The 16,525-nt window shown below is 37.3% G+C and overlaps 1 protein-coding gene across 4 annotated transcripts in view; it reads left to right on the top strand.

Moving 5' to 3' along the window:
• LOC105425794 (rho guanine nucleotide exchange factor 17) overlaps positions 1-16,525 on the top strand; it is a 56,215-nt gene that overhangs the window by 460 nt on the left and 39,230 nt on the right. For 2 of the 4 annotated variants that reach the window (XM_089073878.1, XM_089073875.1), the window contains exons 1-3: positions 1,994-3,266; positions 13,783-13,966; positions 15,343-16,011. In XM_089073878.1, the coding sequence (XP_088930004.1) occupies positions 13,802-13,966; positions 15,343-16,011 (834 nt within the window). In that variant the 5' untranslated portion in view covers positions 1,994-3,266; positions 13,783-13,801. Of the gene's footprint in view, positions 1-1,992; positions 3,267-13,782; positions 13,967-15,342; positions 16,012-16,525 lie in introns of those variants that run through there. The other 2 variants (XM_089073877.1, XM_089073876.1) reach the window with 2 other exon arrangements.

The following is a 16,525-nucleotide window of genomic DNA, read 5'->3' as shown; positions in this document are numbered from 1 at the left end:
ACTGTTATCGCACGCCTGTCTCGGCTGTTTAATTTTGCAATCAGCTGGTTTCTGGAACGGAAAATATTTCGGGGAGCATATTATCTGACGCAGGAATGCGCTATTTGTTTGACTACCGACTAAATTTAATGTAATTCCTCCGGTGCTTGTAACTGCTTGAGTGAACTTGATGTACTTGGAGTATTAGAGTCACTCAAGTTGAACGAAATATCAAACAGAGAAATAGAGAAAGAACAAAGAGGTTAAAATATGCCACGTTTATGTTAACTCTATTTTAACAATAAATGTTAAATTTAATTATAAGAAATTAATTAAACGGTATAAAAATACCGTAATGTATTAATGATGAATATTGGAGCGTGTAGGAAAATTTTTTTTTCTTCGCTTAAAATATTGTTGAGTACGAACTCTTGGTTGACATGAATTGTATTTACGAATGGAAACATGACCCTTCGCATGTTCAGCCAACGATAGTATGACGCCAGATAGATACGCAGTCTGACAGAGTCGAAGAAGTGATAACGGGATAAGATTTATATCTTGGGATTACAATCTCGTTTGCAAGCACTTAAATTTATTTTTTAAAGTTTGTTTATTTGAGCTACATTTATAATATGTGAAAAATATTGCAAAGTTTTAATGTTAAATAATATTGTAAGAAATTAACATAATTAGTTACGAACTATTGTCTTTGATCATCACTACAATTATTTAGTACTTTGTTTTCTCATGTAATTAATTTTTTACACAAGCTATTTTTTTTAAATCATTTTTGACGTAACGTAAAATATATTCCTTTATAAATATTAGAAAGCCTATAATTATCTTAGTGAATCAGCGGTATTAAAAGAAAGTGTAGGCGTTAGTATCAAGACCGAAATATCGCATGTTCTGGATACCGAATCACGTGCTCTCAGATCGCGTGGAAATCACTTTGCTTCGGAAGCTAATAGTGGCAGAAGTCCGCCAGTTACGTGACTAATATCTTAATATATTCTGCGAAATATTTAGCCGGCGTGGCGCGGGAGCAGCCACGCGATGTGTTGTTTGAATCCGAGATCTCTCCCGCCCAAGCGAAATAAGAACCTCAACTAAGGAGCCTATAGACGCACGCTCGTAATGAATTTCTCGGTAATGCCAAGGCTTTAAATTAAAAGAGAAATGAAAAAAAAATTTCTACAAAATATTAAATATTAAAAATATAGATCTAACGAAAAAAAAAAAAAAAAGATACAATTCTTTATATAATTAAAACTTGGTTAATTATTATGAAAAGGGTAGTTTTATTTTATTTATTTTAATTGTACATTCAATTCGATAACAATTGACATCTAAAGCTATCAGTCCAATTTATATAAAAAAAAATTTATATAAAACGTATGTAGCTTAAATGTAACAAAATTATTGTTGTTAATGTTGAATACGTGGTCGGCAAGGAAAATCTCAGCCGAGTCGTTGTATCCTTCGCGTTCGTTGGTCACCTTTCGCCGAGAGAGAGAGAGAGAGAGTTAGCACGAAGAGGGCATATGAGCCCCTCCGGTCAGATTAGGCCCCGTCGGGCCCCTCTCGCTCGCGCTCCGCGCCGTCGGAGCCGTTCCTTCGTGCCGGTTCGTGCTGTCGGGTCCGCCTTACCTCATGGTGCATACGCGCCATGGTCTCTCGCGTCGAGTCGGGCCAGCGCCTCATCGTGGTATCCAGCTGGCTTCGGACGGCCATTCGTCGGTCCCGTCGGCTCGCGAGAGGAAACGGTGACCGAGCGGTGCCTCGGCGCGGCGCGATCTCGCGCGTCGTGCCATCGTCGTCGTCGTCGTCGTCGTCGTCGTTGCCGTCGCCGTTATCATCGTCGTCGTCATCGCCGTCATCGTGAACGACGGCACACCGAACTGAGCCGAGCACGGACTCTCTTCGTACTCTCTGATGTAACCCCCTTCTCTCTGCACCCGTGAAACCGCATTGCGGCCGCCTCATATCGCCGCGATTACGCACACACGCTCGAGAGAGTCGCGGCGAGCGGTCCCAACGTCCGCGATCCCGTAGATCGCCCGCGATCGCCTGCGACGCGTCTTCGCGCGCGCGCGTCGGGAGTCTGCCGCCGGGACCGATCCACGCTGATCGAGGCCGGAGCCGATTCCGAGAGTGCGTCTTTTGTGCGCGGCCCTCGCCTTCCTCCGGGAGAAAAAGGACCCCTCGCGAGTGAACCTGCATTCAGATCGACAGCGATCGAGACGTCTTCTAAATGGTTCGAGCGAACCGAAGTCTCGTGCTTGAATCTTAAAGATCTAATTTGTGGATTTTTGTGCGTCGACTTTTTCTTCTTTTTTGAAGCTCGTGAGGAATATTGAAATTTTTGGAGAGAATTTTGCACACTGGGGCTAAGAAGTAAACGAATGTGGGAGGGATGCTGATCGATAGAAAATTTCTTAGTCCACCGACTTTGTGTGTTAAGTGATTCATTCTTTCAGATGATTGCGAGAGAAAGAGTGGAGTCGAAGTCGACGGGATTGAAGTACGGTGGGAAAGTACGATCTGCAATTCGTATCATGCGAAATCGTTTCTCGATATCGCAAAGCGAAAAGAGACTACTCCGATATATAGATCATAATTTTCATAGTGATTGATCATAATTCACGCTGGAGCATCGTTTCTTTCCAACTCGGAGGCATGTACAAAATCCTTTCGATTCGAACTTCTAATACAATTCAGATCAGGCCGTTCAATGTTCCATTAAGTTCGCAATCACAAAGTGCAATCACAAAAAAAAAAAAAAAATCGTAAATCGTTCATTGCAATCGTAATTCGCGGGTTCTTTTTCGATGTTTAGACTCGCGTGACAGCGCGATCAGGTGATAAACCGGAAAGAAACGATTTGAAGGCGGAATCTGGAGGAAGTAAGGTATCTAGATTTGTAGAACGACTGCGTTGTGCTGCGATGTGTGCCACGGATATACGTTGTGCCAGCGCGCGCGGTTGAGTAAGATCGACTCGGTGATTTGACTGGATCTCTCCTTCATGATCGGGATTGAGATTGCTGATTTTCCCGAGTGATTGCCGCGAACGTCGCGGTGTGTGCACATGTATGTGGTGAACGCGGGTGCACCGACGAAAATCCGCCGGTTCTCGACTGCCGAGTGTTCGACTGCTGGTGACACATTTCCCTGACGGATTTCTGATCATGGATCTGCTTGCTGTCGCTCAGCGATTGTTGACTTTTTCAAGTGGAATCGCGCGAAGGGCATTGGCGAAAGTATTTTCAATCATCTGCAGTAGTAAGTTCGCCATTAATCTATAATAGCATAGCATCAGCGGCCGGATCTTGCACTGTAGGAATGTGTGAACGTGTCGGATGCGAGCTACAACTCGGAGATCAGAGAACGCGATAGTCTTAACTTTATGGATGTTGTACGGATTAGATCCCAAGTATTCGGAAACGAGCCGAGATTCTTATGCGGGATGAAACGTGAGAGGTTTAAGGAATGATCTTAGGATAAAAAAATTTTAGGTTTCTGTAAACCTTAAAATTCCAAAGCCCTACAATTAATTAAAATTAAATTAAATTAAATTAAACAAAAGTTAAATTAAATTAAAATTAAAAATCGAAGTTTTCCTCTGTTAGATTCTGAGTTATCCTAGTGTTAGATTCTTACCTTGATTTAGTTAAATAACTGGTAAGATTTAGATATGAGATTTGAATAAAAAAGAAATAGAATAAAATAAAATATCACAAAATTTAAATATGAAAATCGAAGATGGAGGTACTTTGTAGATATTTTACTATCGAAAATCCAAGTATAAAAAAAAATCGATGCGTGAGATTCAATTCAGCAATTCGCCTTTTCGTCTTTTTGCAAACGCCGAGTCCCTTGCACTTGCAGCGCAATGCGCGCTTTCTTGGCCCTGAAATCGTGCGCGACGCGACGCGACGCGACGCGACGTTCGCCAGCGCGTCCTTGATTGTCGCTCGATTAGTATCCGCGCGCGGCGAATCGCCCGTTATTGAAGAAGGAAAAAGTATCGGACGTCGTTCCGGTTGGCCGTTTCGGTTCAACGGCCCGTCCTGAAACGGCCTGTACCAGAGAGGCGGCTGCACGCGTTCGTACGAGCGCGAGCGCGCGTGATGCACAATACCGATTCTTTGCACGTTGCGACGAGCGAAGGAGCGTGCGGCTTCCGGGATTGCCTGGGATTACCGGTGAACTTTCACCGATCGACAAAAAATGGCGATGTTTTCCGCTCGAACAACGCCATGGACCGAGCGAACGTTATATTCATAAATGCTGGCGCGACCTTTTCTATTGTCTTCATATCCTATGATCTACAATATTTTTTCCTTCTCAAACTGACGTCCAACATAGAATATATTTTTGAGGAAATATACATGAGTGGAAATATAAGAAATAATATTCTTTATTCAACGCGATACTTTTCAACTTTTTTTTTGTTTCAACAATGTAGTCTTAATAAATTTCTGACTAACGGAATGTATTTCTTAATTTCTCCTAATTTTAAAAAATTAATACACATTGGTTATAAAGTTGATTCTCAGAATAACGATATATTTTGTAAAATTTTCAATATTTATTATGCTTATCGAATATTTACTTTTTTTCCTTAAATTATTTATCCAAGTACAACGCTATCGAGCGTGAAGTACGAATCGTCTTAAGGAACAGCAAAGAAAATAAGAAGAAATTCCATTGCGCGACTCACTTGCTTCTTACAGTTGATTATACAAATGGCACAAGTTTTATTTTTTTTTACTAAGTTTATTGTATCCGTGGTTACGTAAGCGTCTAAGGAATTTCGCGCATAAACGCAGCAATCAGGTTCAGCACCTGATATTCACACTTGTATTAAAACAGCTGCGAGTGTGCGCGCAACTCAGATTTCCTCCACTGCAATCTTCTCATCTCTTTCAAATCCGATAAACGTGACAATCATCTCGTAATTTATTACAACAATCATAAAAAAAATTTAATTATTAATTATTAATAGGGTTTAAATAGATTACTTCGAGTTTTAAACGAATTTTCAATTAAAGTAATTTTTAATTAATTCTCTTTAAAAAATAAAATATGTAATGATAATTAAATATAATATCATAAACTAAGCTTAAACTTTTAATAAAAAAGATTCAATTCTTAATTTTTTATTTACAAATATTATATAATTATTACTATTATATAATACTATGTAATTATATAATGTAAGCAAATCTAAGAATTTCTGTAAATTAAAATTTAAAAATTAAATTTATTTTGTGTGTGTGTATATTTACTCAGTTCCGAATCTTGCTTAAAATATATAATTCTAAAAGCTGTAGAAATAATTGTTAGGTATAAGTATATAAAAATTTAAATGTTATAAAAAATTGTAAAAACAGACATTTATAAATCTCTAATAAAACAAAAGTCAGGTTGTTTCAATAGAAAATTATTATTGTTAGAAAACAAAATAGCAAAATCCTAAAAAAATGTCTATTCTCTTGCATAATTACTTACTTATTGAAAACTTCGTTGCTGTGTAAATGGCGAAATAAATCCGAGGACGAAACTTAGATTAGATCTCGCAGTAATCTACCACCCCAGAAATGCACACGATGTAACCGAAGAGTAAAGATCCTCAGCTTTCCTCGGCGCAGCTGATTAACCCGCGTCTCTCTCTCTCTCTCTCTCTCTCTCTCTCTCTCTCTCTCTTTGTTTCTCAGATCTTATTGCTGATGAGGCTGTTAACTCCTGTTGCGGCGCGCCTCGCGAATTCCAATCGATGACCGAAGAAAATCAATGGCATCCGGTGCGTTTCGTCCGCGGACACGAAGAGGGATGTTCCTGTCGTGGTCACTGGTTCTCCAAAGGCACGACGTATAAATACCAATTCGTGGTGTGTCCTCCTCTCTTCCTAAGTCGCCGTCTCGTTTCCTCTTTTTCTCCTTCCCTCTTTGGCCCGCGGAGTCTATTTAGATAATCTTCCGCTTGGCGGGAGCGGCACTCGATGCGGCAAGGAAGCCTCTTCTTCGCGGTGGCTTTCACCAAGGTGGCATCGTGTTCCTCGTCTGTGCATCAACGATCTTTTGTCCCTGCTTCTCCTCCGTCCCCTTGTTTCTCTCGTGCTCGCCGCCAGTTGCCGGTGAAACTTTTTGGCATTTGCCACGTCCGTGCGCGAACTTCGGTCTCGTGATTGCAATGTCGGTCTCGTGCAATGGCCTTGAAGAGAACTCTGAGAAAAACTCCAAACAGAACATTTTGAAGACGTCGAAGAGAGTTCGAAGGAAAATTCTAAGAGAGTTTCAAGAAAAATCTCGAGGACGTTCGTAAGAGTTGTTGAGGAGAGCTTTGAACATCACCTTCAAGGAACAGCATGTAAAATATTTTAAGAATTTTTCAGAGGAAAGATACGTACACAAAATTTCTGCATTATTCTAAAGTGGAAGTGAGAGATAAGAAGATAAGAAAGTTAAAAGAACGATAAACTTAAAATAAAATTTAAGTTATAATTTGTCAAAATAATTATTAAATATGATCCCAGAATACAATTTTTAATTAAAATTAACAGTAAAATTTGGATTTAAAAGATTTTTTAAGAACAATTTTTTGGCCAATAATCGAGCTTCTGAAGCGTCCCAAAATATTGAAAGTTTAAGAAAGATGGACAATGTGATGAATGATGAGGCGCGTGTGAATGAGAGATGATTGCACTTTTGCGAAAAAGAAAGAAATAGGCGATGACAGGACTCATCGATGCTGGTGAATTTATTCTTGGAGGGTATGTATCTGGTGTGGCGATCGTGAATTAATTTACGAATCGTTTGTTGAATATAAGGCCGATAAGCATATTTAGTATCACAGCGAGATAAACAGTGGTTTCAATTACTTCTCATAAACTATAGCTCAAATCATATAAGCTTGCCCCTTGAGATTCTCTCAATTGCACATATGATAGATTAGCAATTGTAAAATTTATATTAACTTCTAATTGTATACTATGTAAGGTACTTATCAAAACAAAATAGATTATCGATCATGATAAACATGTTTTTTTAATGTTTTTTAATTTATAAGCGTATATTTGAAATATTTAATTAATTTTTAATAATTACTTAATTTCAACAAATTTAAATCTAGCATTTTAGCAATATATAGCGCGTTAAAAATAATTATAAATGCTTGCCTTTTTATTGCATAATGATTATTATATGCAATGCGAATTAACTCCTTTAATGCGAATTAATTCCATTTCTTTATTCTTTTTTAGCATAATTATAACATAATATTCGAAGTAGTGTTCCACTGTAGAATTGTTAAACAAATTTTAAATTGTTAAACAATTTAAAGGATTGTTAAACAATTTAAATTTTGTGCAAATTTATAGGTAATGATACACAAAGATCATTATCATCTAAGCATATTCAAAGTCCATCGAAATATTTTGCAATATATTTTCTCAAATCAGTTTGTGTGATCCCCGAAAATTACTTAAATATAATATAATTACTCTTAAATAAATTTTTTATTTGTGTCACTTCCGTGCGAAATTGGCGAACGCATGACGAGAAATGTCCCGGCACGCGTCATCGTGCCGCCGGCGAATAAGATATAAATATCGCCGCTTCTCTCCTCTCTCTCTCTCTCTCTCTCTCTCTCTCTCTCTCTCTTTCTCCAATTTTGTTAGGAAAAAAACGCAGTTGCTCGTCATGGTAAAAATATCACGTCGTATCTTGCACGTTAATAACGATTAATTAATGACGCAATCCAGCCTGTCGAAAGCGGCACGGGAGGAAATAAGTTTTGCGGGCTTTTCGATGCAGCAGCGACGCATGCTGCAGAAAGAGGATTACAGAAGCGGGCAGGTATACCCCGGCCGGCGGCTAGTTTTGTACGACGATTTATAACGAACGATTTGCAGTGACTTATGAGGCGACTCTCGATCGATATGCAAATGAGGGAACCGCGCGCGGCTTACGCGACCGTTTAGACTTAGATCGCGAATTAATTTATTTGAAAGCGACGAACGCGGTCGCCGGGACGGACGGCACGGTCGTCGTACTGTGCGATTAGATCGGCTTAAATTGCGCTTGCTTAATTAAGCAAAAAGTCGGAAATGCAAGTCGGCTAATTATCGGGCCACTGCGTTTCGGATTTATAGATCGTTTCTTAATTTTAGCTTCATAATTCCGGGATATTTATCAACCTATTTTGATAACTTCTGCCTAGTTGAGCGGAAAGTAGGACGTAATATTGTCGGAGGTATTTCACATTTATATCTACATTTATATTATAATTATACTGTCCATAAATATACATGATGTCCAGATATTTGTGAATTATAGATATTTTACTGTTCGGGATAAAGCATATAATATTTAAGCGTTGTAGCTAGTCGTTGGTTTCTTTCGTGTACGAAAGATACGAAGAGACGATCTTGCGCCAGCAGATGTTCGCGACAATTAAAAGTGATTGACGCGAATCTGTCCGACGTGCGAATCTTAGATTAACCCGGGGTAGAATCGATTGAAGCACGAGCCGCGACGGTCGAGATGTTTCTGTGTAAAAGGTTAATACGCGTCTTTCTATATTTAGAAACCCCGGGAGAAAAATTTCGAAACCCCCCCCCTGGTGAGCTGGCTTCCTTTACGTTCTCCATGGGATAAAGGAAGTATTACGTTGGCGGATCGTTTGGTATACAGACGGCTGGCAGTCACGAGACTATTAGCTTGCCTCCGGCGCAAGGGTCTTCTGATACTCTAATAGATATTTTAGTATGAAAACCTATTTAGATAATAAAGTTTACGCGTCGTTTCACAACACGAGAACTTGTTGTGACAAACAAGCAATTTATATTGCAGATCATAGGCACATTCTATATCACATTTATATCTTGTCTTTCAAAGCTAAATTCTATTTTAGCATTTTATAAATAATGAAAACTAGAGAGTTAGAGATTAAATAAAATGTCTCAATTAAATGTGTTTTTGGATATTTAAAGTTTAACAATTTTTAAATTTTAAAAATTAAATGTGATTTGACTGTATCGCTTTCTTCTGTTTACAATGTGTGTCATTATATTAATAATCTCGTTTAAATAATTTAGTATATCTTAAAAATGTAATTTATTTTAATTTTGGATTATTCGAGATCGAAACAAATGTTTTTAAATTTCTAAAGATTCAATATTAAATTAATCTTATACGAAAATAGTAGTTACAGTATATATACCTAGATCTTAAATTTTCTCAGATTTTCTAAGACGTTCAATTATTTATAAATTATCGATGTTTATGACTAATATCAGACGTCCTCATTTCTGGAGACATAAAGTCACATAAAGTTCAGCGCGAAACCGGCGGGAATGCACTTTTGACGTGGGTGCTTATCGTTTCGCAAATAAACCTCACGACACGGTGCGTTGCGCCGCAATGACAAAGCATCGCGAATGTTTATCGGTTATTTGTACTGGAAAAAGTTGCCCCCTCATGTGTAAATAACATCCTGTGAAATGGAATGCGGCTGCTTCTCCTTATTTGACGCTTTCCTTTTTCGGGGCTGGCATTCAAGCCTCCACTAGTAATAACTGAAATTTTGCATCATCCATACAAAAAAAATATATTTCACGACGAATATATTTTTCTTCGTTTTTCCTTTAAAAATAAATTCGAAAATGTATGCATAACTGCAAGGGAGAAGTATCTACAAACTATTTATTAAAATGTGCAACATATATAAATTGTTATAAACAACAAATTTTTAATCTTACATTCGTATAAAAAGATAAACGAAAATTATCCACATAGAAAACGTGCAAAATAAAGAAATTATGCAAAGAAAATAATATATATATATATATATATATTGTCTGACTGAATGCAAATTTCACTGACTCGTTTTTTTAACCGAGTAAATTGATTCAATCGAAAGACGGGATCAAATAGAACGGATTGCGACGCATGCGTTTATAATAGGAGCGGGTCCAGCTGGAGCCTGCGAGAGAGTCGCGCTTTCGTTTCGGTTTTCTTACGTGCTCCGCGTGTCGGATGAGACGTGATCTTCCTTTTCTCTGCGATCTTGATCTTACATCGGGGCAAGAACCCCTTCGATCAAATAGCAATGTGCGAAGATGCATTGCTCGCGCGTGTTGCCCGCCACTTTGTTTTTCACCTTGGTAGTTCTTTGCTTGCTTCTCACTTCTACATTTAGATATCTTCCGTGCGTTTCAAACGTACGTTAATCATAGTTCATCAGAAAAAAGTTTTAACATTAACAACTCAATAATTTGATAAAATTTATAAATTTAATTTTATATCTTTTGATAAGAGTAACCTTATTTTATATATCCCAATGTTTTATTAAGTATTGTAGTAAAAGTTTAGTATTATTTTATATTTTTATGTGCAAATATTATGAAAGTATTTCTAGATTAAAAATAAATTGAAGTATGATGATATAAATTTGGAACTTATGTATATGATTGCTTTGGAAATTGTAATGTGGATAAACATTCTACTCAACGGTATTGATTTAATCTTGATACGATTTCAACTGTTGTTAGAAGTATCTTTATCTATTGAACGCCACATAAATGAAATAGTCGAATTGAATTCAGTTTCGTAACTTTTACTCAATTTTAATTAAAGTAAATTTATTATTTTATTTTTAAATTTATTAATTAACATAAATTTTAGGTATTATGTAGATTGTTATATTAAAAATGCTTTTGAAGTTGTTGATTTCCTTTGTGTTTTCTCATAAAACTTGTACAATACCTTTTATGATATTAATGGGATTAAAATCTATAAAGATTCTCGACAACAAATTTTGATTGAATGTTTTATCAAAGGATTAGTTTTAAGAAATATAGCATTCAATTTTATTATATTATGACATTACAATAATAACCCCTTAATAAATTTTTATTTTTTGCAAAGAAACAAAAATGGGATAAGCAAAGATAAAGATATCTAGAAAGGAACAATTTTTATTTGCTATAACATTGTGTACTGAAGGCAAACAACATTTTTGTCGATTCTGCGACCGATTTTCATCGATAAAAATATGTTTTCTGTCACATTAGAAAAATCCAATCGACGGAATGGATAAGCGCCAAACGCCGTAACGTCGCCAATAAACACATTTTTCATGTCAACGAGAGAAAAACGATTCTTTTTCTTTCAAGTTCCATCTTTTTTATGCGACAAATTCACCGGCATCGTCTTGGCGCGAGTTCAACGACTCGCGACGTCTATCCGTCATCGATTACAGATAAAATAATGCAATGAATATCTTTACAAAGCTGATACTGATCTTATCTTACAGTAACGATATACGTGTGTAATAAAAGGTATGGTTCTTGAATAATACAATTATATCTAGAAAGCATTTATGAACAATGCTGATATCGTTTAAACTTCTTAGAATCAGTCTTTTTCCTTTTTGTGAGATAATCTTAATTTTGAGCACAAAAAGATAAAAAGATAGAAATATTCGGAACATGTAAACCTAGTAAAAATTTCTGTGGAAAATATATACTTAATTTAATAATTTTTATTTATAAAATATAAATATAAAAAATTTATCCACATATAAAGATATAACATGCATCGGTTTTCTTAATTCTTTATACAAATATTTTATTTATTTTGAATATACTATTTTATAGTTAATCTTTTCAAAAAGTTTTAACAGCTCCTACTTTTTTGTGCAACTCTTCTAAAAAATTAACTCCTAAAAAATTAACCGGAAATCTATTTAAGATTGCTTCAAGCAAGAAAAAGGATGATTATATGAAATATATTTGATTCTTTTGGGTATTAGCACAATAATGATGCACGGTGATTTCCGGTACAACGAAATGTTCCGTTTGCATTAACGTGACAATAAATTCGGAGTGGATGTTTTATGCAAGGCCATACGCTCGGATTCCAGCGAATTTTCATCCATTATATCTATCAGCCATGACCATCCTTATCTACTTAAATGGACATCCATTAAATTGCGATTTTTTTTAAAATTTCTCACATATAAATTGCAATTAAATCTGCATTCTTATATTTTTGTTGAATACCGATAAATTTTATTATTTATTTGAGTTAGTTGTCAGTTAATTCCTTTTTAATAAATGAAAGTAGAAATGATTTTAGGTATAATAAATCTCGAAATATTAAATTGCAAATCCAATATTTCTCAATTTTCAATTTTATAATATGATATAAAAAATAGTAGAAAATTTATTTATTTAAATAAATATTTATTTTAAATAAATTAATAATAAGAATTGAAATAGAATTTTTAATAATTTCAATGCTTCTTTTCGAGTAATGAACATTATTGCAGCAGAAATAATTATTTTCAATATATAATATGTAACAAAATATAAAATGCATGTTTTATAAAAATGTTTTTGTTAGAAAAAGCGACTGTTGTGAAACCTCATATCGTGTTGCTACTTGTCCGTTATTCCCTCGAGATGGTTATTTCATGACGAAAGCGTGGGAGATGTATGTAGGTGGCAGATTGAGATTTATGCAGCATAATTACAGTTTTGTTTTAATGACTTGTTTATTCATCCGAACCAACAGGCAACCTGTGAGCTTACTGATCTGAAAAGTGCCGCGACAATTGTGCATAATAACGATTAACTGATCGAGTTCGAATTATCAAGCACATTTCCCATTTATCTGAGTAGAAAACGTGCGATTGACTCGTGTCAATATCATGGTGCTTTAAAAGTACTTATAAAACGGCTTTAAAATAAAATGGACGAAATTATTTGTAAAATATAAATGGCTTTCATATATAAGTAATTAAATCTAGCTGTAATCAGCAACACCCGATTTATATTTCGCGTTAAATATGGATTGAAATTCTTCATTTTTAATTTTGGCTTTTTATTTACTTATATTATTATCAACACAGTTAAAACCTGTGTTTTTTTTATATAAAATTTGTTTATAATATATATATGGAAATATATATGGAAAGTTATTGAAATTTTAAGAAAATATAAATAAAATTTTTTTTCGCGATATTAACATTACACTTAATGTACTTTATTTAAAAAAATAGATGCAGTATTATAAAAATATAACAAAATAGGCATGTATTACATTATTCTAAAGTGACGTTGTAATTTAAAAAATAATTATCGTGCTTATCAAATCGATCTATTTAAAGCAAAATAAAATCTTAAAATATCTCATGTCGCACGTCGTCGGATTGCTTCGAATTCTCGCAAGTTTTTTTTAACGACCCACAGATTTGCGATTGGAAGACGTCTCTTGGACGTCAGCAGACTTGTTCTCGGACCTGGCGAGAGCCAAGAAAGAATTTCGCGGCCGTCATTGGTCTTGCCACGGCACGCTCGTGGCCTCGTCGCTTCCGGTACAGCGGCACGGCCGCCTGCGACTCTTAATGGTAGCGGCTCGCGCGAATTCCGGCGAGCCTCCTTCATCGGCGATGGTGCACGATAAATAAATAAGATCGTGGCCGACAGTTATTGGGGAATGCGCGAACGTTCGCAGTAATTTACGCAGCGGCCCGCATTTTGCGTGCGTAAGTGCGTGATGCGTCCGTCGCGTGAGCTGCCGCCTGCTCGTAACTCAAGCGAGATCGTTAATATCTCGTAGGATAAATCTAGCTCGTTAGACCTCGCACAAGGCAACGAAGGACAATTCGCGCGAGCGAGCATAATCTCTTCCGCGCGAGGCAAGATTTCGCTCTTCTTTTTACCTTATTTATCGCTCGTGTCATCCTCCGCTCCATCATCTTTTAGCGTGTAACGTGATTTGGATTTCAGGGTGAGGGAAGGATGAAGAATGCCCCGCGCTGGCGGAGGAGACGGGGATAGCGGGCCCCAGAGAACAGGAGGGGGTGGTTTTGGAGGATGGCTGGGTGGTGCTGCAAGGGCTATGACGGGCGGAGGCGTCGGTGGTGGATACGTCGTTCTGGGTGGCACCAGATATGGTCTGCGAATATCTCAGGTATCGTAGAATCTTTTTTATAATTGCACAGCAATAATACGTTTTATTGAAAAGTTTTATTAGATTAATTTGAATAATTAAAAAAAAAAAAGATAATTTTATGAAATTCTTGTTTTATGTCATTCAAAAAAGTTTTGAAAAGAAAATTATATTTTTCCATTTTAAATTAATAATTTGTAATCGTAGCAATTTTTTGATTTTTTTAAGGTAAAATTAAATATAAATTAGCTCAGAATTAAGTCAAACTAAATATAAAATTTTTGTATTTAAAAATGAGATTCCTAGCAGCACATTTGTTACATTGTTCTATAAGAGATGATTTGTATTTTATTTAAAATTCTTTTTAATCTGACTATTCCTTCTTTCAACTTCATTTATGGTAATGACATTTGATCATGTCACGACAGAAGAGAGATTCATGATACCAAGATTAAAACGTTGAAAGATCTAAATTTAGAACTGATCATACAAATAGAATCCGCCAGTCACTGACTTGAGCCGATTTTGAAGAGACTTTTTAATTTTCATCTCTCCTGTTCTTTGCGCCTCTCTTTTCACGATTTGTCTGCGGAATAATAAGCACCGTTGACGTCACAACGGCACGTACAACGAATCTCATGTGACACATTCGCGCGCCGTTCTTTGCCAAATCCTGCCTGAGACCCGTATAAATTGCCATTATTTACCGCTATTATCGACTTCGGCGATTTCCAAAAATATTACCATAGACTTGGTGGACTTTTATAACAAAACAAATTGGCTGGTATTTAGGAGCGGCAAAGTGGAATGCGTCCTTAGAAACAGAATACACAACAGTACTTGTCTGTATGTCATTTTCTTGTAAGTTTAAAAATACGAGATATATTTGAGATGGTGTGGAGAAAAGTGTTCCTAAGTTAAGGGACTTGAGCATATGAGAGAAATGGAAGGAAACGAAAAAGATGCATCGTCGCAGACGGTGAAATAAAGCGGATATGAGAACGTGTCCGTGAAATACAAAGAGGTAGCAAATAAGTAACAAAGATATATGAGGCATGCTGAAAAAGATAGCACAATTCTATTCTTGAAGGAATTTAGTGGTGATTTTTCTTTAGTATTTAATTTAAATCCTTGCGTCTTAATACTTTCAGTTTCAAATTAAATTTTAGGAGATGAGCGCTTTTAATAAATAAAGAATCAGGTGCCTTACGAATCACTTTGCAAAGAGGAAAAAAATAAATATTGAAACACCCTATTTTTGGAATATTCCAAATAATAAGAAAAAAATATCAACATCATATTTTAAAAGGGAACAAATTAGGATGATCAAAGAGATTGAGAAATCGCTTCATAAAAAAAAAAATTAAAAAAAAATCGTGACTGTTTGTTTGCTCCAGGAAAGTTTGACACCGGTCAACTCCAGGGAGGAGTCGCAGGAACGGCGGCGGAAACGGAACTCGCGTGAGAGCGACTCGCGGGAGCGGTTGACCGACAAACCGGTGACGGAAAAGCCGCCGATCGATCTGACGGCGAGCATCGCCGATTGCTGCTGCATTGGCCCGCGATCGCGACTTCCGCTCCCACGGATCCCGCCGGCGATCACCTCCTCTTCGACCGCATCCACGATCGTGACGTCCGCGGCGTCGTCCGCGGCGTCGTCCGCGTCGTCGGTGTCGTCGGCATCGTGCCCTTCGATCGTCACCAGTGGTTACCCGTCCGGAGGCATCGCCGGCGGCTGCTCGCCGCCTCTTCCTGCTTCCACCACGAGCGTCGCGGAGACGACGCCGACGCTCGCTAATAATAGTCGCGGCGCGGTGCAAACATCGGTGGGGAACATCGGCAGCACTGGCCAGCAGCAGCAACAGCCACAGCACCACCACTGCCAACAGCATTATCCACAAGCAGCGGTGGCGGCGGTAACATCATCGTACTCGCCACCGACGACGACGCCGTGCTCACCCTCGACGTCGCTCGGCTACTCGTCCGGCGTCCCGACGACAACGCAGACCGTCTCCGTGCCGCGGCAGCTCGCGCAGTGGACGAAACATCAGACACTCAAGCTGCAGGTACTTGTTCCTATCGATCGCGAACGCTAAAATCGATCGTTTGCTTCTCGCTTATTAGTATCAGTTAATAAATATCCCGTTCGTCGTTGGTATCCGCGAGTGGATCGTAGTTTCGCGATGGGCATTCGATCGCGTTCGTCCGTAGCCTGCGCGAGATTCAAGTTTCGCGCGTAGACTCGATGAGGTGCGAAAGGTGATCACAAGGGATACAAAGTGGAGTGGCTTAGGTCTGGAAGATTCTGTGTCAGCAGCCCCGAGGTAGGTTTCAAGGTCACCATTAGGAACATAATCTTTCTCAATAATGTAGTAAATTTGTTAGGTTTAAAGCTGTTCTAATTTTTGAGGCAGATTTTATAAATATTACTTTTCACTTTTAAGGAAGTTTAACACTTTCTTCCTCGTTTTCCCATCTCAGAGAAATCAGTAAATTTTTTTGGAGAAGAAGAATACCATTTATTGATTATATCTTTTTAATCAGTTTAAAAAAATTGATATTTTTATCAAAATTTTGTAC

Source organism: Pogonomyrmex barbatus, unplaced genomic scaffold, assembly GCF_055798465.1.
Source record: "Pogonomyrmex barbatus isolate J1 unplaced genomic scaffold, ASM5579846v1 scaffold16, whole genome shotgun sequence".
Classification (NCBI taxonomy): domain Eukaryota; kingdom Metazoa; phylum Arthropoda; class Insecta; order Hymenoptera; family Formicidae; genus Pogonomyrmex; species Pogonomyrmex barbatus.
Note: the sequence above shows the minus strand (reverse complement) of the source record. Positions and strands in the feature narration are given on the sequence as shown.